This window comes from Ascochyta rabiei, chromosome 17 (genome assembly GCF_004011695.2).
Source record: "Ascochyta rabiei chromosome 17, complete sequence".
NCBI classification, from domain to species: Eukaryota; Fungi; Ascomycota; class Dothideomycetes; order Pleosporales; family Didymellaceae; genus Ascochyta; species Ascochyta rabiei.
This window is the reverse complement of record NC_082421.1, coordinates 442458-467059: the sequence shown is the minus strand read 5'-3', so window position 1 is coordinate 467059 and position 24602 is coordinate 442458. Positions and strand designations below refer to the sequence as shown.

At 42.0% G+C, this 24602-nt stretch overlaps 3 protein-coding genes across 3 annotated transcripts, besides 35 other annotated features; all 3 read left to right on the top strand.

Moving 5' to 3' along the window:
- Positions 1-314: part of a mobile genetic element that runs on past the window's edge.
- A 15-nt stretch (positions 315-329) lies between these two features.
- Positions 330-481: a dispersed repeat.
- Position 482: 1 nt separating this feature from the next.
- Positions 483-828: a mobile genetic element.
- Positions 796-876: a tandem repeat.
- Positions 820-3846: a mobile genetic element.
- Positions 3792-3832: a tandem repeat.
- Positions 3847-4238: a tandem repeat.
- A 13-nt stretch (positions 4239-4251) lies between these two features.
- Positions 4252-4315: a tandem repeat.
- A 1-nt stretch (position 4316) lies between these two features.
- Positions 4317-4348: a tandem repeat.
- Positions 4317-6635: a mobile genetic element.
- Positions 4546-4598: a tandem repeat.
- Positions 6619-6622: a direct repeat.
- Positions 6623-6832: a long terminal repeat.
- Positions 6623-13932: a mobile genetic element.
- Positions 6633-13929: a mobile genetic element.
- Positions 8970-9091: a mobile genetic element.
- Positions 8973-9091: a mobile genetic element.
- Positions 10080-10124: a tandem repeat.
- Positions 10770-10779: an inverted repeat.
- Positions 10770-10834: a mobile genetic element.
- Positions 10825-10834: an inverted repeat.
- Positions 12018-12050: a tandem repeat.
- Positions 12269-12304: a tandem repeat.
- Positions 12316-12339: a tandem repeat.
- Positions 12770-12841: a tandem repeat.
- Positions 13195-13251: a tandem repeat.
- Positions 13720-13932: a long terminal repeat.
- Positions 13933-13936: a direct repeat.
- Positions 13937-14152: 216 nt separating this feature from the next.
- Positions 14153-14227: a dispersed repeat.
- Positions 14228-14811: 584 nt separating this feature from the next.
- Positions 14812-14836: a tandem repeat.
- A 1855-nt stretch (positions 14837-16691) lies between these two features.
- On the top strand, positions 16692-18365 carry EKO05_0009525 (Protein disulfide-isomerase; the record flags this gene model as incomplete). The annotated part of the gene is made up of 2 exons (XM_038942413.1): positions 16692-16818; positions 16885-18365. 2 exons carry the CDS (start codon positions 16692-16694, stop codon positions 18363-18365), a joined length of 1608 nt encoding a protein of 535 aa, XP_038794915.1.
- Positions 17841-17875: a tandem repeat.
- Positions 18366-18809: 444 nt separating the features above from the next.
- Positions 18810-18964: a mobile genetic element.
- A 1747-nt stretch (positions 18965-20711) lies between these two features.
- On the top strand, positions 20712-21617 carry EKO05_0009524 (uncharacterized protein; the record flags this gene model as incomplete). The annotated part of the gene is made up of 2 exons (XM_038942668.1): positions 20712-21491; positions 21555-21617. 2 exons carry the CDS (start codon positions 20712-20714, stop codon positions 21615-21617), a joined length of 843 nt encoding a protein of 280 aa, XP_038794914.1.
- Positions 21618-22427: 810 nt separating this feature from the next.
- Positions 22428-22463: a tandem repeat.
- Positions 22464-22703: 240 nt separating this feature from the next.
- Positions 22704-22735: a tandem repeat.
- A 37-nt stretch (positions 22736-22772) lies between these two features.
- Positions 22773-24551, top strand: EKO05_0009523 (cell separation during budding; the record flags this gene model as incomplete). Its single annotated transcript, XM_038942656.1, has 4 exons — positions 22773-23150; positions 23200-23669; positions 23723-23840; positions 23892-24551. 4 exons carry the CDS (start codon positions 22773-22775, stop codon positions 24549-24551), a joined length of 1626 nt encoding a protein of 541 aa, XP_038794913.1.
- Positions 24546-24583: a tandem repeat.
- Between the last annotated feature and the right edge of the window lie 19 nt (positions 24584-24602).

Sequence of the window (24602 nt, the reverse complement as noted above, 5' to 3'; positions counted from 1 at the left end):
ATTACTGTTTATAACAATATTAACTTTACTAATTATAAGTGCTATAAGCAGGTTAGCTATACTATAGAGTTTTATTCCTTTACTAACACTGCGTAGGTTATATACAACTAACTACTAGTAAGTAGCCTAACCTAGGATATACACAACTAGTCTATACTACTAGAGTTTAATAACATTATTACTAGCCTAGGTCTCTATACTAGTAACAGCTTTACTTATAATGTCTTAACATTCTTTATTTTTTAAGGCTGTCTAGCGCCTATATAGTCCTGCTATTCTTAAGGTGTTTAAGGACTATAAGGACATGCTACTGTTAGGCTCTCAGCCTTACTCTTAAGCCTTAGGCATGTGGATGCGTCCACCTCTGACCTGTAGGAAGCCTTAGGGCAAATAAGTACTGTTCTGGCCGCTGTCTTACTATCAAAGTGAGCATTGTTACCTTTTTGAGGCATGCTTGGCACGGTGGGCAGAGCCGTGGCCTTGACAGCTACTATCCTTTCTACTGCAGAGTCTACTACTGCTGTTAAAGACTTAGTTCTGGCAGTTTGCTAGTATTATAGCAAACAAAAGGACTATTAAAGGGACATACTAGGTCTATAGTAGCATCTTCCTTAAACAGCTAGGGCTGACTAAAGACAACAATATTACACTAGGAAGTAATTTTGCAAACTAGCTGTTCCTTATACACAGTAACTAGCTTATAGCATATTACATCTAAAGCGTATAAAACAAATAACAGCATACTTAGTAGGATTACAACTATTAAGAGTAGATCCTTAGGGTCCCTGTGTAGTTCTATATCTAGATAAATCTACTATATACTATTGTATAGGGATTTACTACCTATATAACTATATTGTTCTATAGTGCTATATAACAAGCTAGGCACCTTAACATTAATATTAATATCTACAGCTAGAAGGAGGACCTCTATACTGCCATCTAGAAGCTTACAGCTACCTAGTTCCTAGAGTTAGTTAAGGACGTCTAGAACACTGCATTTGCTAGATTAACTTAGGTAAAAAACACTGCTAATGTTAACTTTGTTACTATGTGTTAGTTCCTATAAGAGACTAAGTTGTTCTTAATAGTGTAGCACGCAGTAAAGTATAGTAATATTAGTATCCTCTAATATATAGTTAACCTACTTATAATTATATTCTTTAGGGCTAGCTAGAGCAACTATAGGCGTAAGATGCTGTACTATTAGTAGCTGCTCTTACCTACTAATATAGACGTGCTTTAGCATATAATCCTTATATCTAGCTTAGTTAATTAGCATAGCTTTAGTAACTCTTTTAAGCCTATTAACTTGTTACTTAAGCACCTTAACTGTACTTATAAGATTAACCTACAGAATAATAAGAACTCTACTTATAATATTAAGGTAGTGTTTAAGTAGACTGCCCTTTATAACACCTATATTTAGTTAGTATGTAATTATATTAAAAGACAGTTTAGTAAGTAAGTGTCTAGGGCCTATACCTCCCTATCTATAGTTAAAGATATATTCCTGTTAGTATAGACATTGTACTCTTGTAGATAGTCTACTAAACAGAGTAGTAATTAACTCCCTAGGTTACCTATATATGTGTTTCTAGACATCTATGCTAAGGGTATACATAAACTAGAAGTATAAGTAGATTAGGTTAACGCTAAGTATGTCTATTAATCTGCTATTAGAGTTATACCTGTTGTTGATGATACTAAGAACACTAGCTTTATTAATATTAATAATATTAACTTATAGGAGTATGCTATAGGTATATATAAGGGTTATAATTAGTATAATAACCCTACTATTTAGGTTAAGTCTTAGAAGATAGACATAATTAATTTTATATAGAAGTTAGCGTCTCTCTTACTTAGCAGACTAGAGTAAGTCCTTCTTGCTGCTAATAGCAGACTTAGTGCCTAGTAAGCATAACAGCTTCTAGAAGACTTTAGATAGGACCTAGGTTAGCCTGTTAAGCATAACAGGGTCTAGAGGACTTTAGACAGGACTTAGGTTACTCTTAACTATATCTAGTTTGTCTATGCTTATAATCCTCTAACAGACACTAGTTATACGCCTATAGGCCCTAAGAATAGTAATAGGTATAAGGTTAGATATATAGGATAGGCTAATAAGGTAAGTTTATACTATGCGCAGGTGTAGGTTATAGTGTTAATAGAGGAGCAGGACAGGTCTTATAGGCTAGGATTACAGGTATAAGTTAGATCTAGGAGTAATATTTAAGCAGGATAAGGATAGCTACTACTAGAGTTTGTAAGAGTTACTAGCGTAAGCGTTAGTTAGCTGCTAGAGTTTAAGATCTGCGCTAGTACCTCCTACAGACTCTAGTAGCTAACTAACACTTACAGCGTAGTAGGACGCCCTACCTTAGCTAAATCTTCCTGTCCCTACCTATACTAAACTGCTATTATTACCTAAAGCTATCTAATGTCTTAATAACATGCTTTCCTATATACTATAATCTTACCCTTACTAGGGCTTTAACTATTTAGAGCTCTTATTGCTACCTTAACACTATAAGCACAGCTAGAAGTTAGGAGTTAAGAAGGCTATAACCAGGAAGTCTAAGACTAAGGTTACTAGATACAATTATTGCCTAACAGTAGGTTCTTATCTAAAGCGTCTATCTTTTTATGCTAACCTAACCTAGAGAATTAAAACCTAGTCTATAGCTACACAGCCTAAAGCCTATAATAAGCCCTTCTTATCTACTATTTATGTATTGCCTCTACTCCTCTACACGCCTTAACTACTAATATACCCTACCCTCTAATATTATAGATAAGAAGTAGTATATAATACTTTATAGAAACTAGGCATATGTTATTATAGGAGACTAGTTTAATTATTAGACTCTACCCCTCTAAATATAATAGACAATTTCTAGTAACGCTGTAAGTATCCTGCTTACTAGTAAGCCTACTTACTATAGAAGGTTTATACTAACTATACACCTAAAGTATATTTAGTCTTAGTATTGTCTTACTAGGCCTAGCCTTCTAAGACACCTAGCTTACTTTCCTATACAGTACTTGTAACTAACTAGAACCTAGTTAAACTAAACCTAATAAAGATGTTAACCTTAACTGCTATATACTTAGACTAACTACAGTACTTTTCCTCTAGAACTAGAGGGAGGCAGACCCTTAGGGCTACTGCTGTTTCTACGTAGTAATAGTTTACAGCTACTACCTAAACCTTATAGCATTTAGAGTCCTGTCTCCTTCTTCTACAGGCAGAGACTGTAACTGCAGCTCTAGAGACAGCACTAATTACAGGTTAGCTAGGTGTTAGGTAAACTACTACTACCTTACAGCAATATGCACACTATATAGCCCTTAGTCTAATAGTACTTATACCTGTTATTACTAGTCTAGTATAGCCTAAGATCTGTCTCTACTAGCACACTAGCTATTACAAACAACTACTAGCGCACTAAGCTTAACACTTCTCCTGCCCTATTATAGGTTAGGAAAACTACTAGATTATAGTATTAACTAGGGCTTAGCAGTACCTAATTAACAGGTACTGCCTTACCTTAGTAACCTTTTTAGAGTGCTACTACTAAAGGGGCGCGGTTATACTAGGCATAATAAGCAGGTCTAGCTAGAGGTTCTAGTAAAGGAGCCTGCCTGCTAGTACCTATAGAAGAAGATCCTAAGGTGCTATATATATGTTAGCATTGTTTATATATAAGACTAGAAGGCTAGTTACCCCTAGGTAAGCGCACTAGAAGCTGCTAGGGGGTTGTTTGTAGGACCCCCACCTAAATCTACCTCCTCCTCCTCCTCCTCCTCCTTCTCCCCTCCTCCCCCTATAAACCCGCCGAAGTTGTTATTGTTGTTGTTGTTGTTGTTGTTGTTGTTGTTGTTGTTGTTGTTGTTGTTGTTGTTGTTGTTGTTGTTGTTGTTGTTGTTGTTGTTGTTGTTGTTGTTGTTGTTGTTGTTGTTGTTGTTGTTGTTGTTGTTGTTGTTGTTGTTGTTGTTGTTGTTGTTGTTGTTGTTGTTGTTGTTGTTGTTGTTGTTGTTGTTGTTGTTGTTGTTGTTGTTGTTGTTGTTGTTGTTGTTGTTGTTGTTGTTGTTGTTGTTGTTGTTGTTGTTGTGTTGTTGTTGTTGTTGTTGTTGTTGTTGTTGTTGTTGTTGTTGTTGTTGTTGTTGTTGTTGTTGTTGTTGTTGTTGTTGTTGTTGTTGTTGTTGTTGTTGTTGTTGTTGTTGTTGTTGTTAGCAGCAGTAGCGGCTGCTGCTGCTGCTGCTGCTGCTTACTGCTGCTGTTACTGCTGTTACTGCAGCTGCTGCTGCTACTACTGCTATTGTTATTGTTACTGCTGCTGCTGGTAGTAGCAGCAGGCAGCGCGCTATTTACATTGTTAGAACATGTTTAAGACTATAACTACAACAAAATATAAGCTTACGCAGGCACAGCAGATAATAGCCTTAGGGTTAGGGCTAACCCCTTTTAGGTTGCTAATAAAGGTGTTAAAGAAGCAGCAGTTCTGTATATTTAAAAAAAAAATTAAATAGGCAGAGTTATATAAGTATTAGCTATAGCTATCTATAAACTATAGACTTTTACTATACAGCTACGCTAAGTAGTAAAAGTAAACACTAGCTACCTAACATACTTAACTACAATATTTACTAAAGAGAAATAGGGTCCTATAGACTTTAGCAGGCACTTCTATTAGCTAAAATAAATCTTATAAACCCTAGCTATCTCCCTAATTAGCTAAATTTATAGTATAGTATATATATAACCTAAACGTAAACTCTATAGTAAAGGCTAGTCCTTTATACAGCAGCTAAACTCTAGTAGAGTCTAGTCCTTTGTACAGCAGCTAAACTCTAGTAGGGTCTAGTAGCAGACCTGTTAGGCTAGTCCTCTACATAACAGCTAAACTCTAGCAGAGTCTAGCAGCAGACCTGTTAGGCTAGTCCTCTATACAATAACTAAACTCTAGTAGGATCTAGTTCTTTATATAGTAGCTAGACTCTACTTATTATCTACAGTTCTACTTAAATACATCTATCCCTTTCTTAGTTAATATCTACTTACGCCTACTGTAAGACACTAGTATAAAGCTTAGGAAAGGCTTATTACGTCTAGGTGTAGCCTTTTTAACCCTAGGTGTGCCTAGTGTTAAAGGTATAATAATAGATAGTGTTAAACCCTTATAAGGCTTATTTCTAGAAACCTTACTTAAGAGCGCTTATATAGGAGTTAAAGCTATACTATTACTAGTGTTAGTTTTCCTATTCTAACGCGTATACGTTAATAGTGTTATAAGTCTACTTAAGTGTTAGGATACTACTAGACTTAATGCTACTAGCGTACTTACACTAGGTAATACTAGCTAGATAAACTATACTATTATACTAGTATTAAGATAAGCTATAAGTTATGCTAATTAAGAGTTAAGACTCCTATCTAGAGTAGCCTGCAACTGTGTAGTAGTAGAGACCTATAACTACACTATCTAGTTACGCTGTTTCCTCTTCTTAGCCTTAGCTTCTCTCTTAGCCTTATTCCTCTAGTAAGCATTTACTGTAAGTATAGGGAGCTTACCTACTAGCTACTATACCTTATTATTAAAACGCGTCTAATACTTTAGATAGTTAAAGTTCTTAGCTAACTGCTCTACTGTATATAAGTGTGTCTTACCCTTCTTTCTAATACTCTTAGTAAAGGCGTAAATAAACTACAGGCATAAAGAGCTGCGTATAAAACTACTAGGTACTATAGGATAACCTAAATTAATAAACCCTAACTTAAGAGTAGCCCTTATTATTAATAAGGTGTTTAGCTCCTTAGGTACAGCAGTAGTAAGAGAGCTAGCCTGTAGCAGCTTAATAGGCTTTAGCTAGTCTAGCAGCTTAACTAAGTCTACGTGTAAGCTGGCGTTATAGGCAGAGCAACACTGTCCTAGTAGAACAATCTACTGTTGCTCTAGTAGCAGGTTGTACTTGCCTAGGTCCTTAAGAAACCTATAATAATAATATCTACTATTTACTATCTTTAGCTAGAATAGGATGCTATTACGCTACTTCTTCTTACTCTTAGTCTAGAATTAAAGTCTCTTAGGTCTGTTATAACTATTAACTATATTAGTTAGATTAGGTTCCTCCTATAGCTTATCTATATTAGTAGTGTTACCTAGTATTATATACTGTAACAGCTAGCTTAGCTAAAAGCTACCTACTAAGGCGCGTAAAGTAGACGCCGAAGCGCACTTCCTTAACAACTGTTATAAGAACGCTAGAGTAGACAACTATGCTCCTCCCTCTACTGCTAGGGGCTAGGTCTTGCCCTCTAAGTTAAAGAGCCAATATAGTAGTATAATAATGGCCTTACTAGATAGACTATCCCTACACGCAATACAACTAAGGCGTTACTAGAGATTGCTTAAGCTCTTGCTAATTAGTATACTGCAAGTTACAACCCTTGTAATATCTTTAATATTAATGCCTATACCTAACAAAGTTATAGTAAAGATAATATATATATAAGAAGTAGGACGTTTAAACTTAGTATACGTCTAGTTGTAGTTAAATTTAGCAGTATTAGTATAGAATATATGCACTACGTCTAGAACGCATAAGCCTTTATTAGAAGAGGCTTTTGTTAGGCGCTGGGCCTAGAGGTACCTCTGCCTGTCTTAGCGAGCTACTATAGGGCTAGTCAGCCTAGACTATATAAAGGTGTTAGAGGTTATTACTAATACTCTAGTAATTAGTCTTGTTACTCTATACTACGTACCTTAATACACCTACTATCCTTTTTAACCCTATCCTCTCTTATAATTACTTTATACACTCTTTATATTCTAATTACTTCTATATTATAATTAAAGATAGACCTAAGCTACTATAAGTCTTAAACTAAATTATCTAGGCTTACTGTCTTTAGAGAGGGACTAAGACAACCTACCTGTAGGAGAGCTGGTAGAGTGTAAGGTAACACCTCCCTCTGCAGATAAGGAGATACCTTAACAGACACTAAGTGTCTATAGTGCCTTAAGAGGATCTATAGGTCCTCTAGGTAGTATACTTTACTCTAGATTTTATATCTATAAGGTAGCTTTAGCTAAAGAAGGCTAGAATAGCCTAGAAGTAGGTAATTAATAACAGGAGTTAGAAAACTTACGTAAATAGTTATAAGAGACAAAAGACTAAAAGGAACTTTTTTTTCTTTATAAACTTAGACGCAAATATAATAAAGGAGATCTAGTAATAATTTTATCCTTCTAAAAAGTACTAGAAGAGGTAGAAAAACTATAATCCTCCCTATCTATAAACCTTCTATAACCTAAACCTCTATAGAAGTATATAAAGCGCAACTATACTAAATACAACTATTAGAAGAGAGATTATAAGAGATACTTCCTCTAATCTCTAGTTAATTTCCTTATAGAGGAATAAAAGATTAACTTTAGCATAAGGTACCTCTTAGAGAACCTAAAGATGTTATAGCAGGCCTACTACACAACTAACTGCTGTAATTAGCTAACCTAGGAACCAACGTAGCAAGAGCTAAAAAGAATTATACTAGATGCTCTAGAAATTCTAGCTAAACGTAAGCAAGCAGCGTATAAATTCTTAAAGTAATATAAATAGTAGAAATCTTAGTCCCCTATAGATCTATTAGACTTTATGCGTCTACTATAGAAGGAACTAGGCAACTTATATACGCTAGAGCTTTAAGTCCTAGAATATATTACTATACTACTCCCTAGCATATAAAAGGACTTATTTCTTATCCTCTATAATTAAAGGGACATAATCCTAAAGGTAGAAGAATAAGCTAATATTATTAACTAGAGACTAGGTTAGTATAGCTAATAGCTACTTAAGAAGACTCTAGCTAAGGGTAAGATAACTAACAAAGGACTATAGAAGCGCTAATTTAGTAATCCTAGGTTAGAAGGGAATATAAAAACTCTAAAAAAGTTATTTAATTCTAAGAAGTTCTATAAGGAGCTAGTAAAGGGTAAAAAGGGCTAAGATAGGCTATATAAGGCCTAAAACGCATACCTTAAGTATAGAGAAACTAGTTACTACTACCTAGACTGACTAAAGCTAAAGTTAAACTAGAAAGACCCTACTCTAGATAGGTTAGGAAAAGACAAGGGACCTAAAAGCTAATCTCCTCTCTTGTAGCCTATATTAAATTATCTAAAGAGAAGAAGAAGAATATATCGCTTTATAAGGTAGTATATCTAGAACATATATACCTACTTATAGTTAAAGCATCTATAGGTAATATAGAGAATATAGAAGCCCTAATAGATAGACAGTTACAACTAAACTTAATTTTATTTCTCCTAGTAAAGGAGCAGGATCTAGAGGTTATACTATTAAATAAAATAGTAGCTAAAGGTGTAGGCAGAGCAGAATTGCCTATCTACAGAGTAACTATAGCAGAAGTATCTATTGTTAACTCCTGTAGAAGACAGAAGGTCTAACAGATACCTTTTGAAGTTACAGACCTATAAAGGTACAAGATATACCTTAGATTACCCTAGATTAATTAGACAAACCCTAAGCTAAGCTATTTAAGCTAGCGCATGCTCTTCTAAGGGAAGAAGTATAGGGACTCTCCTAAACTAGAGAAAATAGTGTTAGAAGATGCTAAAGAGTTTAAACGCACTATAAGAAGTTCTGTAGTAGACGTTTATATATATATAGTAAACTTAGTAGGTATATACAACCTAATATCTACTAAAAGAGGCCTAACTCTAGAAGTGTATCGCAATTATGCGCACTTAGGATTAGAAGATAATGCTTAGGTTCTACTAGAGCACAGAGAGCATAACCTAGCAATTAATATTATAGAAGAAGCTACTTTCCCCTACTAACTATTATATAGGCTATCTATAATAGAACTAAAGATACTTAGGAAGTATCTAGCAGAATATCTATAATATAGCTAGATACAACACTTAAGGTTGCTAGCTAGGGCGCCTATTCTCTTTTTAAAGAAGAAAGATAGCAACCTACAACTGTGTGTAGACTATAGAGGTCTAAACAAGATAATAGTTAAAAACTACTATCTATTGCTACTAATTACAGAGTTACTAGAATAACTAGTATAAGCTAAGTTCTACACTAAACTAGATATACGCAAGGCATATTACTATATCTAAATTAAGAAAGAGGATAAGTAGAAGACTGCTTTTTAAACTAGGTATAGACATTTTAAGTATATAGTAATGCTGTTTAGACTTATAAATACTTCTGCCTAATTTTAGGCCTATATAAATAAGGCACTAATAGGATTAGTTAATATAACTTATATTATGTATCTAGACAACATATTAGTATACTTTAAGACAGAGGAAGACTATATTAGACACGTTAAGGAGGTCTTAGAGAGGCTTTATAAAGCAAACCTCTATATATGCTTAGATAAGTATAAATAGCACTATTAATATATAGAGTACCTTAGGTATATAGTCTTACCTAAAGAGGTAAGTATTAACCTAGATAGGGTTAAAATAATCTAAGAATAGCTAATCCTGCGTATAGTTTATAACATCTAAGTATTTATAGGCTTTATAAACTACTATTAGAGGTTTATTATAGGGTTATCTAAATTAGCTTTGCTATTAACCTAATTAACCTAGAAAGGGCTAAATTTAGCTAAATCTGGTTAAGTAATAAGAAAGGAGGAGAGTTAGCCTCTTAAGCTAAGCAAAGAATCCCTATAAGCTTTCTAGAATATAAAGGATTTATTTATTAATATACCTATCTTAGTTTATTTTATACTTAGGAGATAAACTAGGATAGAAGTAGATGCCTCTAGAGGCGCTATCTTAGGAATCCTTAGTTAACTAGTCCCTAGAGAGGGGAAGCTGGCCTAATAGAGGCCTATAGACTTCTATTTAAAGAATTTAATCTAAGCAGAGTATAACTATAATACTTATAACTAGGAACTTCTTATAATTATCTAGAGCCTACAGTATTAGCAAAGATACTTAGACAGTACCTTCTTTAAGATCTTAACAGATTACTAAAACCTAAAATAGTTTATAAAGACAAAGGTTCTTAGCTATTAGTAAGTAAGGGTATACTTAGTATTATCTACGTTTAACTTTATAATTACTTATTACCTAGGGTCTATAAACCCTGCAGATAGACCCTTACAGCGTCCTAATTATATAAGAGAGGCGTAAGACCCCTTATAAAAGTACAATAAGGCTTTTATATAACTGCTTTAGGAGATCCTAACTAGAAGGAACTCTAATACTCCCCTAGTAGCAGCTATAACCCTTTATTTGTCTGTAAAAGAAAGAAAGAACATAAGAGATCTTAAAAGAGAAGAATTAAGAGAGAACAGTTATATAGAGCTAATAACAGACTTAGATAACATAGATAAACTCTCTAGCACTAAAAAAGAGTTAAGCAACATTAAAATAGGACAAAATAACCTAGAAAAAGATAATATAGCTAAGAAGAAGCGTATCTTACTTATAAGGCTAAAAGATAAAGTATTAGTAATTAAAGAACATTATAATAACCTAATGTTAGGACACTTTAGAGCATAAAGGACCTTAGAGAAGATTTAGCGCAGATATACCTAGAAGGGCATTACTAAGGATATATCTAACTACTACTACAACTACTTAGTATATAGGAGATTAACTGCTACCTAATACAAACTGTATAAGTTATTATAACCTTTACTAGTGCTAAGCTAACTATAGAAGGACGTAACAATAGATTTTATTATAGAATTACCTCCTAGTAAGGTGGCTAGGCTAGTGTATAACTCTATACTAGTAGTAGTATACAAATTAACTAAAATATTACACTATATACTAGCTAGGGCCAATTAGGATAGAAAAGACCTAGCACACACCTAGATTAGAGAAATTATCTGCTTACACAGCGCGCCAGCACAAATTATCTTAGATTAGGGGCTACTAATAAACTTAAAGACGTAGGAAACCTTTAACTACTATTTAAACTTAAGACAAGTTTTAACATTAGCCTATTATCCCTAGATAGAAAGCTAAACAGAAAAGTAAAATTAGACTCTTAAACAGTACTTATTTTGCTACTATACTCTAGAATAAGATAATTAGGCCCTATTAATTTTAATTGCAGAATTTGCATATAATAATAGTATTTACGCATCTATAAATATAACACCCTTCTAAGCCTCTTATAGTATAGATCTAAGGAGCACAGATTAGCCTACTTTAGTATTAAAAGGCAGAAAATCTCCCCTTGCAAAGGAATTAGCTGCTAGAGTTATTGCCTTATAGGCTACCTGTAAAGCAAATATAGAAAAGTTAAATAAGTATTAAAAGAAACACTTAGATAAGAAATAACTACTAGCACCCTTTAAAGTAGGCGACAAAGTACTAGTCTCTAGTAAGAACATTAGGATAGTACGCCTAAAAAAGAAGCTAGACTAGAAATACCTAGGACCTAGGACTATTACAGCCTAGATTAGCCCTAGTGTATATAGAGTAGACCTGCTAGAAATAAAAGAGATCTATCTAGTATTCTATGTGTTACTGCTAGACCTATATATACTAAGAAGTTAACTCCTAATTATATAGAAATAAATATAAGAACTTATAGTTAAAGGGGAAGAGAAGGTATAGGATATAGAGAAAGTCCTTAACAGAAGGTAACTAGCTAATAGATAGTAGGAATACCTTATTAAGTAGGACAGATTCCTTAACTTAGAAAATTCCTAGGAAATTAGTATATATCTTTCTAAAGAAGTGCTAAAACAATACTAGAAAATAATAAATTAACTACTTAGACTGTGTAATAAGATGTTAAGGTTAAAGTCTAAATAAGGGGGGGACTAAAAAGGCTAAATACCTTTACTTAATTATAATTTTTCCCTATAGGAGTTTTTTAATTAATAAGTATTTAATAGTTTACGCTAAGGGAAAATATAACTCTACCTTACCCTAAGAAATATAGACTAGCTAAAGCAGATATCCTTTAGCCTATTATAGCTATTTCTAATATAAGAAGATAAAGAAAGTTATACGCTATATTATATAGTTATAATTATAAGTAAATATAGGAGAATTAGTATAGAAGAACACCTTTCTAGTATTATTTAGACTATCTAAGAGTGTAATGCACCTAATTGCTATATTAGCCTAAAACTGTCTACTAACTACAAACTTAAGTATTATTAATCTAAACCTTCTATTATAAGAAATATCTATTAACTATAACTACTACTATAGGCATAAGTAGTAGCCTTATAACTACTATAAGGCTTCTTAGCAGTAGCAGCAGCAGCAGCAGCGTTAGCAGCGGCCTGCTTAGCAGCCTCCTGCTCCTCTTACTCCTCCTAGAGCTAGCTAAGGGTCTTTCTAGTGCCTGCAATCTGGTACTTTAACTATATAAGAAGTTAGATATTATTAAAATAGGTTAGAATGTGCTATAATACCTTCTTACAGGGGGTAATAGGCGCATCTAGATTAGACTTGCTACTACTCTCCTCTAACATCTTCTTTTGCTTTATCTTAGCCTTAACAGCGCTAGCCTTAGATTAATCTTACTTCTTAATATAGATACTAGATAAGGTTAACTTATATACGTAAGTGTTACTATTATAGAGTATAAGCAGCTCTTCTTATAGTAAATAGTTCCTATAAAGGTTAGATTATGCTATAATAAGCTAAAAAGAGACAGAACATACTCTTAAATTATACCTAGTAACAAGCTAGCCTAGTTAATAATAGACTTACCTATTATAGTCTTCTTGTTAATAGACATAGGCGTAGTAGTAGCAGATATTGTAGAGTTAGTCTTAACGCTAGCTGTATTAATAATAGCAGTATAAGTAGTAGTAACTAGGTAATAACTAGAGTAAAGGCGCGCTATATTGCTAGAAAGCCTTAAATAGCTATTAGCGTACTTATTAGGGCCCTAAATATATTAAAATATACTAAAATAAGCTAAAAGAAGAAGAAACACGTACTAATAGGTAATTCTTATTGCTATTATAACACTCTCTATAGTAGTAGGCCTAGGCTTCCCTATAACACAGGCTACCCTATAAAGCTAGGTTAGTAGAGAAACAATAGTCTCTATAGACATTACTATTAGTAATATAGTAGAGACAGAGTATACAGCACTACTTAGCAGTCCTACTATTCTTAGTAATATTAATCTTACAGTAAGCAGGTATAGACATAACAGCTATAGTAAATAGTAGTTAGAAATAGTTAGTAACAGTTAGTAGTAGGTGGTAGCAGTTAGGAACAGTCTAAAGAGGTTACTAGGGCGTATTATGTAGTGCTATCTGCTAAAACGTGTTAGAACGTGCTAGAAAGACCTAGAAAATCCCTTAGCTATCCTTATAAAAGTGCTAGATAGAATAGGTTAGTACTTACTAAAATAAAGTAGGATATAGTAGTAACTAATAAAACTAGGGGTATAGATAGCTTATATGCTGCTAGCTACCTAGTTAGAGCTTTAGCCTGCGTAGATAGCTGCCTAGACCCTAGAGGTAAAGTAAGAGGTAAGAGAGGATTTCTGTTTAACTTTTACTAGGTAAAGGCAGAATTAGTATTAAGCCCTATCTAGCCTTATAAGGCGTCTAAAATACCTAAACCTAGTTAGAATTAGCTATAACAGGACAGACGGAGTAAACACGTCCAAAGCTAGGCTAAAATAATATAGTATTACTAATTATACTATTATTTAAGCTAAACAATTTAGAGAAGGGAGGCATTGTTAGGCGCTAGGCCTAGAGGTACCTCTGCCTGTCTTAGCAAGCTACTATAGGGCTAGTTAGCCTAGACTATATAAAGGTATTAGAGGTTATTGCTAATACTCTAGTAATTAGTCTTATTACTCTATACTACGTACCTTAATACACCTGCTATCCTCTTTAACCCTATCCTCCCTTGTAATTGCTTTGTACACTCTTTACAAGTGTTAGATTAATAAGATAAAAGCGCACCCCAGGACTTGCGGGGTGTTCTTGCGCACAGACGTTTTACTACAGTAAAATTGTAATTCTAAGAATTAAGAACAACCACGCTGTGTAGCTATTCTTAAAGCCTTATAATTGCCTATTGCGACTAATTTCTAGTGTTTTAGTTGTTACAATAACCCGTCCTACTGGCTATAAGCTAGCTCTAACAACTCTACAGGCAGTACTTAACCGTATATGTAATGACACAGGATAATAGAAGGCACTGGAATGTGTGTGTATCCGCTTTAAGGTGTATAGGAGCACTAGGATAGGTAACACAGAGATTCTTGTATTCCTATAGGTCTTGTACAAAGGATACTTAAAAACTAACTATCTAAGACTAATTCTTCTTATACCTTTATACCTTTAAGTATAGGGAAAGTTAGAAGGTGCTAACTAGGGTATAGGACGGAAAACAGGAAGTAAAGGCACTGAGTTGGATGTAAGTTAGGGTATAAACCTTTTAGGGGACAGGTGCTTTACAGTATAGATGCCGAAATGAACAACACATAGATCTATTACTAGACTAGTGTAACACCTAACTGTACGCGTAGAAAGAAGCTTAATTTAAGCTAATAGGGTTAGCTGTACGCGCCAGCTACTGTAAAGGTTAGCCAGCTAACAACGCGCCGCTGCCTCTCTACTACTTCTTCTGCCTGTTACTACACCTTCTCTTTGCTAACTAAGTATGTAGGCTTATTACGCGCAAAACAAGCAGCTAAAGTAATTGCGTTCTTCTCTATTATACCCTAGCAAGCGCACCACCAGAATTGTAGATATAGCTCCTTGTTAATAGCTTTATTTTGCGACTCTAGAGGCTGCTGCTGCTGGCTTAATTAAGCAACTGTAGCAGCAGCAGCAGCAATACCAAGTATGTCTCCTGTCGTAGCAGCTGGCTGCCTACTAACCCCTTGTCTAATAGCTTTAGCAGCTCGCAACGCATACTCCACTTGCTTATTATTGTCCGCTGTTGCGTTAAACAGCTCCTCCTTATTATTCTCCTTACTAAGTATTTTAACAGCGTACGCGTTAGTTGCAAGCTGGCTTGCTTTAGGTTTAAATAACGGGCTAGGAGAGGCTTAATTCTGCGCGCCTTGCGGTGGAGTACAGTCCTGTAGGTGCTGCAGACGCCTTACTGTTAACGGTGGAGTAAGAGGTGCTACAGGATTGACGCCCTGTTCAAACACAGCTGGAGGCCGACGCTGACGTTAATCAGGTCTTGAGCCACTGCTGCTGCTTAGAGCTGTGTTTTTCTGCTTCTGAGAGTGAGCTATTTGCAACTATAACACCAGAAAACAATCGTAAGACGCAGATTTGAGCTATCTAAGGGCCTGTCTACTTCACACGATTTATCTGAGAGTGCGGTTCGTGCGTATTAGTAGATTTTAGCGTGGTTGGCACCTGCCAGTGCCTGCTAGGGTGACGCAGCAGGAGTTATGAGGGCACGTTAATAATCGGATAGGGGTGTCTACTTTGTCTGAGTCTGTAATTTGTATGGTACTGTATCGTATTTTGAAACTATCTGTAAGAGACTTAGTGCTCTACCCTAGGGGTTGTAGGTGTTAGCTGATCAGACCTACAGAATGCAGAGCTAGGCGAGATTAACGTGCTTACAGCATTACAGCTGTCGCGTGCAACAATAATCAGACAACTTAATTAATTTTAGGTACCTCTCTAACCAGATATTATTTATTAGCATCTGCAGCTAAAACATAACCCTACTAGTAATTAGATAATGTAAGTAGACACCCTAATCTAATTTTACAAGACACCCCTAAAATCATCCGATTGATCCGATTATTAGATCCAAAAATCGGATAAATTGTGTGAAGTAGAGAGGCCCTAAGCTTCCGTACAGGTGTTAGATGTAGTTAGGATACTACATTGCATATAGTAACATTTTGCCCCTCATTGGCGCTTAGAATCTCCGAGTTGCAAGGTCCGCCTGGTCTTTCGTAAATACCTATAAAGGCTGGTATGGTTGCTTATATGAAGAGTTGACAATCAACAGACCAGCGGACCAGCGCTATGGATACCCCAGCCACTCTAGTATGCATATACAGCTGTTGCTCTGGTAGACTAGCATTGTGCATGACCGAAACAAGGGCCTTGTTGTGATACTCGAGTTCGCCCCCCGAACCTGGATCCACTACCGGTATCTACGAGCCACCGGGCCTGAATTTAACAAGGTGCTCGCAGCGAAAGAACACCTGGCCTGGGGAAATAAGCCCGCGTCCGCCATAAAGTAGCAGTCAACGCAAGCACTCTCCGTATATTACGAAGCGCATTCGGGAAGCTGCAGGGCGGTAGCTCTAGCCCGATTCGGCCGGGGGAGAAAGGCACCGCACGGCGAGGGCTGGCGGCGTGCTCACAACGCCGGACGCCGGAGATAAGCTTGTCGCAAACATAAGATTGGCAGTGAGAGGGCGCAGGAAGTCCAACGTGTCCAATACACTGGTGGTGAAAGCGGGCAGGCAGGGGGTGTGCATTGCATTGCGCTGGGCCCCGGCATTCCCGCGGATCGCTCAGCCACTGAGCTAGTAACTAAAAGACAGGTGTTGTCTTGTCTTTCCCAAAGCTGCCCGCCACAAGCTCCACTGCAGTTATAAACAGGCTGCCCACCGCCTCTGCACTTCCCTCACACTCCACTGCCGCAGAGGTTTCTCAACTCGACACCTCTTGTACTCCTACACCCAATTGCACCTTCACACCCGCCACAATGAAGTGCTCCACCATCTGCGCGGCCTTCTTCGCCGCCGTCGTCGCGGCCTCTTCAGACGTCACACAGCTGAAGACAGACACATTCAAGGAGTTCGTCCAGGAGAACGACCTTGTCCTCGCAGAGTGTAAGTTTCCTTCATCTTCACACAACTTTCGCCGCACAATGAATGCATAGCTAATCTTCTCCCCAGTCTTCGCGCCATGGTGCGGTCACTGCAAGGCCCTGGCCCCCGAATACGAGACTGCTGCCACGACACTTAAGGAGAAGGACATCAAGCTCGTCAAGATCGACTGCACAGAGGAGCAGGACCTCTGCAAAGAGTACGGCGTCGAGGGTTACCCCACCCTCAAGGTCTTCCGCGGCCTCGACAACATCTCGCCCTACAGCGGCCAGCGCAAGGCCGACTCCCTGATCTCGTTCATGACCAAGCAGGCTCTGCCCGCCGTTTCTGAGGTCACCAAGGATACCCTCGAAGAATTCAAGACTGCCGACAAGGTCGTCCTCGTCGCCTACTTCGCCGCCGACGACAAGGCCTCCAACGAGACCTTCAACTCGGTCGCCGACGGTCTCCGCGACAACTTCCTCTTCGGTGCCACCAACGACGCTGCCCTTGCCAAGGCCGAGGGTGTTGAGCAGCCCGGTCTCGTCCTCTACAAGTCGTTCGACAATGGCAAGGATGTTTTCACCGAGAAATTCGACGCCGAGGCCATCAAGTCCTTTGCCACTGTCGCCTCCACCCCTCTCATCGGTGAGGTCGGCCCCGAGACCTACGCTGGCTACATGGCCGCCGGCATCCCCCTCGCCTACATCTTCGCCGAGACACCTGAGGAGCGCGAGCAGCTTGCCAAGGACCTCAAGCCCCTCGCCGTCAAGCACAAGGGCGCCATCAACTTCGCCACCATCGACGCCACCGCCTTCGGTCAGCATGCTGGCAACCTCAACCTCAAGGCCGACGCATGGCCCGCATTTGCCATCCAGCGCACCGACAAGAACGAGAAGTTCCCCTACGACCAGGACCTCAAGATCAACGAGAAGGAGATCGGTGCCTTCGTCCAGAAGTTCCTCGACGGCAAGATCGACCCCTCCATCAAGTCCGAGCCCATTCCCGAGTCCAACGATGGCCCCGTTACCGTCATCGTTGCCAAGAACTACAAGGACATTGTCATCGACAACGACAAGGATGTTCTCGTTGAGTACTATGCTCCCTGGTGCGGTCACTGCAAGGCACTCGCTCCCAAGTATGAGGAGCTTGGCCAGGCTTACGGTTCTTCTGAGCTCTCCAAGCTTGTAACCATCGCCAAGGTTGACGCCACCGCCAACGACGTTCCTGATGAGATTCAGGGCTTCCCTACCATCAAGCTCTTCGCCGCCGGCAAGAAGGATGCCCCCATTGACTACTCCGGCTCCCGCACCGTGGAGGACCTTGCCCAGTTCATCAAGGAGAACGGTTCCCACAAGGCTGCCGGTGTCTTCGCTGAGGCCGCCGATGCCGTGGAGGAGGGTGCTGAGGAGCTCGCTGAGCAGGCCAAGGCAGCCACTGAGTCTACTTCGTCGGGCGCATCCGAGGCGACTGAGTCTGTCAAGTCCGCTGCTGCTGGCGCCGCTGAGGCCGTCAAGAGCGCCGCCGCTGCTGTCGTCGCTGACGATGAGGAGATCCACGATGAGTTGTAGATCGCCCGTTCGCCTTTCGTCGTTCGTCCCTTTTAGCGATTGATCTTGGTTTGATATCCTTCACGACGTCTTTCTTGCACAAGACAGGCATGGATAAAAGCTTGTAACGTCTTACAGGGGTCATGTGCAAGTCCCTATTCTTTTTTGGGTCAGGTTAGGATATCACGGGTAGCTGTATAGCTCAATGGAGTTCCGGATCGAAACGTTCAAAAAAAAACGCAGCCTTTGATTAACATCATGTGATGTTTGATGTTCTGCTGTATGATGCCCTCCTCGACAGCTAACATTGTTCACTTAGCAGTAGACGAACATCTCCGTGTTAATCTCTCCGCCTCCCTCTCATCGTCCAGTCCCCACTGAACAGCAAAATTGAAGAACAGAAACTGCAAAGAGGCAGGCCCCATGTGAACCTCAATTAGCTCTCTTACTCTCGCAACTAACATATAGAGCATAGGCTCTCACTATAGGACTTCGAACACACATTTACTATCCCCTTTCACAAACACGCTCCTTAAATTACTAGAGTAGCTTAACTACTCTCGTCTTATATAGTCTTAGACTCACACAGGACGTTAAACTTATCAATCAATCAATCAATCTCGCAACCAACATATCGGCGCAGTGCTGGCCAGAACTCCTTGCTTGTTCATCATAGTCAACCATCTTTCCGGGGGCTAATCAGCTCCCTTGCATTGACCGTATCCAAGATTGCTGAGCCTCGTTCCATTGTGATAACGAGGCAACGAATGCTGGTGCTTGCTGAGTTGTATATGACAAGCCGTTATTTCAATCTCTGTCGGTCACTAGGACACACATAGATCCTCATCCCATTACAGAGCCAGGGAACTACAACTCGTATCCGTGCAGGAGATCCCTTTAGATTCCAAAAACCTTTCCTGTTATTCGTCTTCACTGCACTCACCCTAGCGAGACTCCCCTGGCAATACGTCTGTCTGCTAACGTAACACCGTCCGCTACTGTTCACTTTCCCAATGCACCACTATGCCTCCCGAATTTACCCGAAGAATCGCTGAACATCCGGCAGGGGCTCATCCGCCTTTCCCATGCATCGCTGTGAGACTAGAAACTCTCTCGGACAGATACAAAGCTTCGACTTGGCCAAGATTGTTCATGTTTGGTATGACAGGAGAAGCACATTACGTGCCTATGAAGATTTCTTTATACGATGGATGCTACGCAGCCCGCGTCTTGCACGATACTTACACTTAAGCGGGATTGCGACAGTGAGTAGGCCAGCCGTAGCTTCTCATGGCATGGCCCTAACATCGCTGCCCAAAACCATTGAGGCGTGGGAGTTGATCGATCGCCTTCCGAGCCCTGGGCTGAGATTGAATCCTGAGCTGGGCTTCGAGTGTCGCGAACCGTGTATCCCGAACACCCAGAGCCGCCATTTTCTCCTCGAGCGCCTTGTTTTTGCTGAGAAGCTTCTCCTCTTTCAGTGAAAGTGCAAGTTTGGTGTCGTTGCATTCCTTGGTGATCTTCTCATGATCTGAGAGGAGAGAGAGGGCGTCTGCTCAGAACGTTGATAGAGGGCTCGTAGAGAAACTCTTTCGGCACGGCTTCGATTTTGTCAAATTACAGAAATGATGGATTGCCGAAGTCAGTGCACTGTTCGAAGAGAAGGAGGCGAGCTGGGCTACCCTCTGGAGTTCCATGGTAGATGATCTGGACAGAGTCGTTCGCCGGATAGTGCAGATAGTTGTCTTTACAAGGCTCTCCAGCACGCGCTGCCATCGCTGCGAGAACGATCTCTTTGGTAGTAGGGTCTACGAGTTTTTCTGCAAGAAAGTGAAGTTTGCTTAGCTTCAGGTACTCATCGATCACCACGCTCATGTCTGTGAGATGAGGGTCAAGGATAATGGTCTTACGAATAGTGTCACCAGCACCAACCACATTGGCAATGACAATTTCTCAAACAAAACCTTTCTTACCTTCAGTTTCGCGGCTTGAAATTTTCTCAAGCTGCCATTAGCCACCGCACGTGTTCTGAGATGCTGCGCGGAAGGTTGACGAAGAGCGTCCCCGGTGACCGGTCGAGGCACCTCCATGTTTGTGTGAGGCCCAGCCGCTATACTTACGAACTTTACATATAGTATCAAAGCAAGAACCTTCTCGCCAGACGGGTAGAAGGATGACAACTTGTTGGTTTCTGAAGGTTGAGGGAAGAAGAGCACTACAAGGCTGAAGTCTGGAGATCATGCGTCACAACGCAGGGGTGTCCCTGCTAGCTCAGGGCCCAACGTCACTCCAATCCTGGTGGTCGAAACACTCATCCTCAAGCCTCGAACATAGTAAACCAATACGTGATACTCTCTTAGATCGAAAATGCTTAGCGATGTTATCTCAACGGGTATTAAGAGGATGCTGTCCATGTTTGACGACTCGTTTGACGACTCGCTACCTGATGAACCTTGGATCCTGGGCTATGAAGATGTCCTCGAAGCAAGAGCGCTACTCAGTGGCCTAGGCCTACCTATGGAACTGGCTCTGGAAATACTCGACTACGCACATTACTGGCCAACACGCCAGTTCTCTATCCAGAATAAGAAAAGCGTCAAAGCCGCAGCTACCATGTTTCGATCAAGCGCAGCAGCACTTTGCCTTGATGTCGACGCTTTCAACGACCCCACTGTCGAAAGTCTCCGAAAGTGCGAGGAAAAGGTCAAGATAAAAGCTATTGAATTCCACATACGGAGTCGGGATCAGGGATGGACCTCGGAGCCGACAGTGGGGACCTTCAACACGTCGTCTTGGCTCGAGGCTTCGATTCTGCGAGGCGTTGAAAACCACACCATTTCGTTCCCACCATCATGCTGGCTAGATAGCGTCTTCGCATCGCCCAAGTCGTTTCAAGACCACGTAACGCCAAGCGGATGGCAGCTTGTCGAGCGCCCGGAACACGCCGAGCAAGGACCTCAGGGAGGCGAAGGAGACTTGGCTTGGTACCTTCAAGGCAACCGTGTTGCTACGCAGGGCCGTCTGGAGGAGTACCACGTTCTCTGGACTCACGACGGCCACGAGGGCAATGAAGGGTCTGGGACGGGTGATGGATTCTTGCAAAACTTGAAAGACGGAGACCGGTTACTGGTCTGGGCCCGAGCAAAGGTTTGTTATCATCCCTATGCTGTGTTGGACGATTTGCTTGATTCAGATGCTGACATTGCATAGTGGCCTGGATGGCAATGTTTCGTCGAGAGCGTCAACATCACCGTACATTATGGCTTCTCATAATGCATGTGCATTTCAACACCAATTCCACGTCAATCTGACGATGTGTTACTACTGGTAGTGCCATCTATACGTTGGCCAGTCTCTAGCTGGAAATGCAGAAAGCGAGTAAAACCTTGATGACGCGACCAAACGATCAGACTTGGGTCATGCGTAGGTTGGAAGTGAAAGCAACAGGCGCTGCTTGGCAAACAAATGCTCCCTGGAGACTATGCAAGACCTCATCGCCACCTTAGAACTCCGAACACTTCACCTACGTCAACTAGCTGAGGAGATGTTCGGGGAGTTCGGGGAGTTCGGGGAACATCCGTTGTTCCAGCACCTGGTTGGCTTGTGACGAGGGCGCGAAGGTAAGGTGGTTGTGGGTGTCAACATGTGTTATGACAACCATGTCTGCATTATTTTGGGTGCCTGGTTTGCAACATATCAAGACGACATTGATCGTCTTGACGACTAGCTAGACCACTTCAGCCAGATACTCTACTCCATGAGGGATTCCAGCCAATCATCTGAGCGACCGTTTTTGCTTGTTCGAACAGAGGATACGAATCAAGTCCAAGAAAAGCACTAGGCCAGATCTGGAGCAGCTTCACATGGAGATGACGGGTTGACTAACGACATGGGGGGGTCCGCTAAGCGATTGGCTGGGGAGCGACTGCGTGTTTCGAGCAACCAACGGAACGGACATGACATCAAACGCGCGATGAGCGCATTGGTTAGGGGCCGAACGCGTCACGATCGGCCATTCCCCATACTCTCCGCAAGGCTGTGCACATGAAATGCAGCGATAAGCAGCATGTGAAGTTCCTTGTCGCAGATTGCAGACGGCAGATGGCAGATGGCAGATGGTCGAGAATCGATGGTGGACTGCGGCGAATCAGACGAGAACAAGGCTGCAGCTTGCGCCTAGCAGTAAGGTGGGAGTGACCTCTTTGGGCAGCCGCATGGGCAAGCTTCCCCACCTCATACATAGTAACGCTCAAGGAGGCATTTTGTTCTGGTGGTTTACGCTTTGCTCCTTTGGACTTGCTACTCTTGCATTCTCGACCCGCGCTCTTTCAGGCTTTCAGGCAGCACGCAGCGAGCATTCCATCCCCTCCCCTCCCCTCCCCTGCTCCCCTTGACACCCCGCACTCGCCGTCGCAGCTTCCCGCCGCAATGGCAGATTCCGCGGAGACGACCAACAAGAAGAGAGACGGCCATGTGCCGTCGCCTCTGCAGTCCCTGAGCAGCTCCACAGCTTCACTTGGCCGCTCACCGCCCCCGGGACTCGCAATGGGATCCAGCCCCAGCCCGCACACGCACCGCGGGAGCTTCGCAGAGCAGATGCGCGGCGGCCCTGGCTCTCCGCGCGCTTCACGACAGCCCTCGCTGTCGCAGCAGGCCTTTCAGGACCTCATCAACAACCCACCTACCAAAGCCGGCGATCCCAAGTTCCACGGGCGCGACTGGTCCACCGTCCGGCTGGGCGAGATTGTCGACCCGTCGCTGGTGCGCTTCGTCGAGTACGACACGAGCGTCGAGGATGCCACGAGCGTAGGAAGCACCCATGCAGCATCCACACGCGCACTGCTGACAGCCACAGCTCCTCGTCACGTCTGGCGCGCCCAACGTCGTCCTGCTCCGCGAAGACGCCAGCACCCGCCACGCAATCGGCACCTTCGACTACAGCGACCTGAACGCATACCTCCTCCTCGTCGTCGGCCTCGCACACCCCGAGGAGCAGGACGTAGCCTCGTTTGACGAGCTGGCCAAGAAGGGCCGAGAGGGCAAGCCCATCCCGCTCAAACACGTCAAGGACCTGGGCAAGAAGGAGCCGCTGATCACCCTGCCCCACACCGCCGACCTGACCAAGGTTATGGAGGTGTTTGGCAGCGGCGTGCATAGGGTGCTCGTCGCCAAGGAGGGCACTACGGATGTCATTGGTATACTGACACAGCTGAGGATGGTCCGCTTCTTCTGGGAGAACAGGCAGAGCTTCCCGGGAGTAGACCAGCTGTACCCACAGCTACTCAAAGACCTGAACATAGGGCAGAAGCAGGTTCTGGCCATCAAGTGAGTGTAGCCTCAACCTTGTGGGCTGGCAGCACGCGACTGACAACCAACAGCGGCGACAAGCCCCTAGCCACTGCTCTCGAGCTCATGTTCAACGAAGGGGTATCCTCCATCCCAGTCCTCGACGCACAAAACAACGTCATTGGTAATATCTCCCACGTCGACGTTCGAGTAAGCAAGCCTTTGTATCACTTCTTGCACCTCACTAATCATGGCTTGTAGCTCCTCACAAAATCAACCTCCCTTCCCCTCCTCCGCTCCTCTTGCATCCACTTCATATCCGTAATCCTCTCCGAACGCGGCGTCAACGACGGCAAGGACTCGTTCCCCGTCTTCCACGTGAACCCCTTCAGCACCCTCGCGCACACGGTCGCCAAACTCGTCGCAACCCGCTCCCACCGCATGTGGGTCGTTGACACGCCCTCGCCTGCGTCGTCAGGGCCTTCGACACCAGCAATTCAACCCACCATCCTCGTCCCCCCATCGCCAATGACGCCCCTGCCAGTGTCTCTGAGCGGTCCCACCCCTGTCAGCACAATGGCGCCAACCCATCTCGCAGGCACAGGCGCCGTCGCCCCCGCCATCTCGGCCAGCGCCATGTCAGGCGCGAGCTTATCTGGCAGGCTCAGTGGCGTGATCAGCCTGACGGACATTTTGAATGTGTTTGCGCGAGCGAGCGGCCTGCATCCACACGACCCAGATGAGGCGCGTCGGGCGAGGAGACGGTCCAGTTCGAGCAGCATGCGGACGAGCATGGATAGTTCGCGGAGCGAGAGCGTGTCTGGGATCGCCGGCACGTCTGGGAGAAGGAGCAGCGTCAGCGAGCGGGACCGGACAGCGAGCGTGCAGGGCCTGGGAGCTTCGCGGGGGAGGCTCGCGTAGGCGTATGTGTATGCGTATGCGTATGCGTATGCAGGACAGCGATAGCGGTCC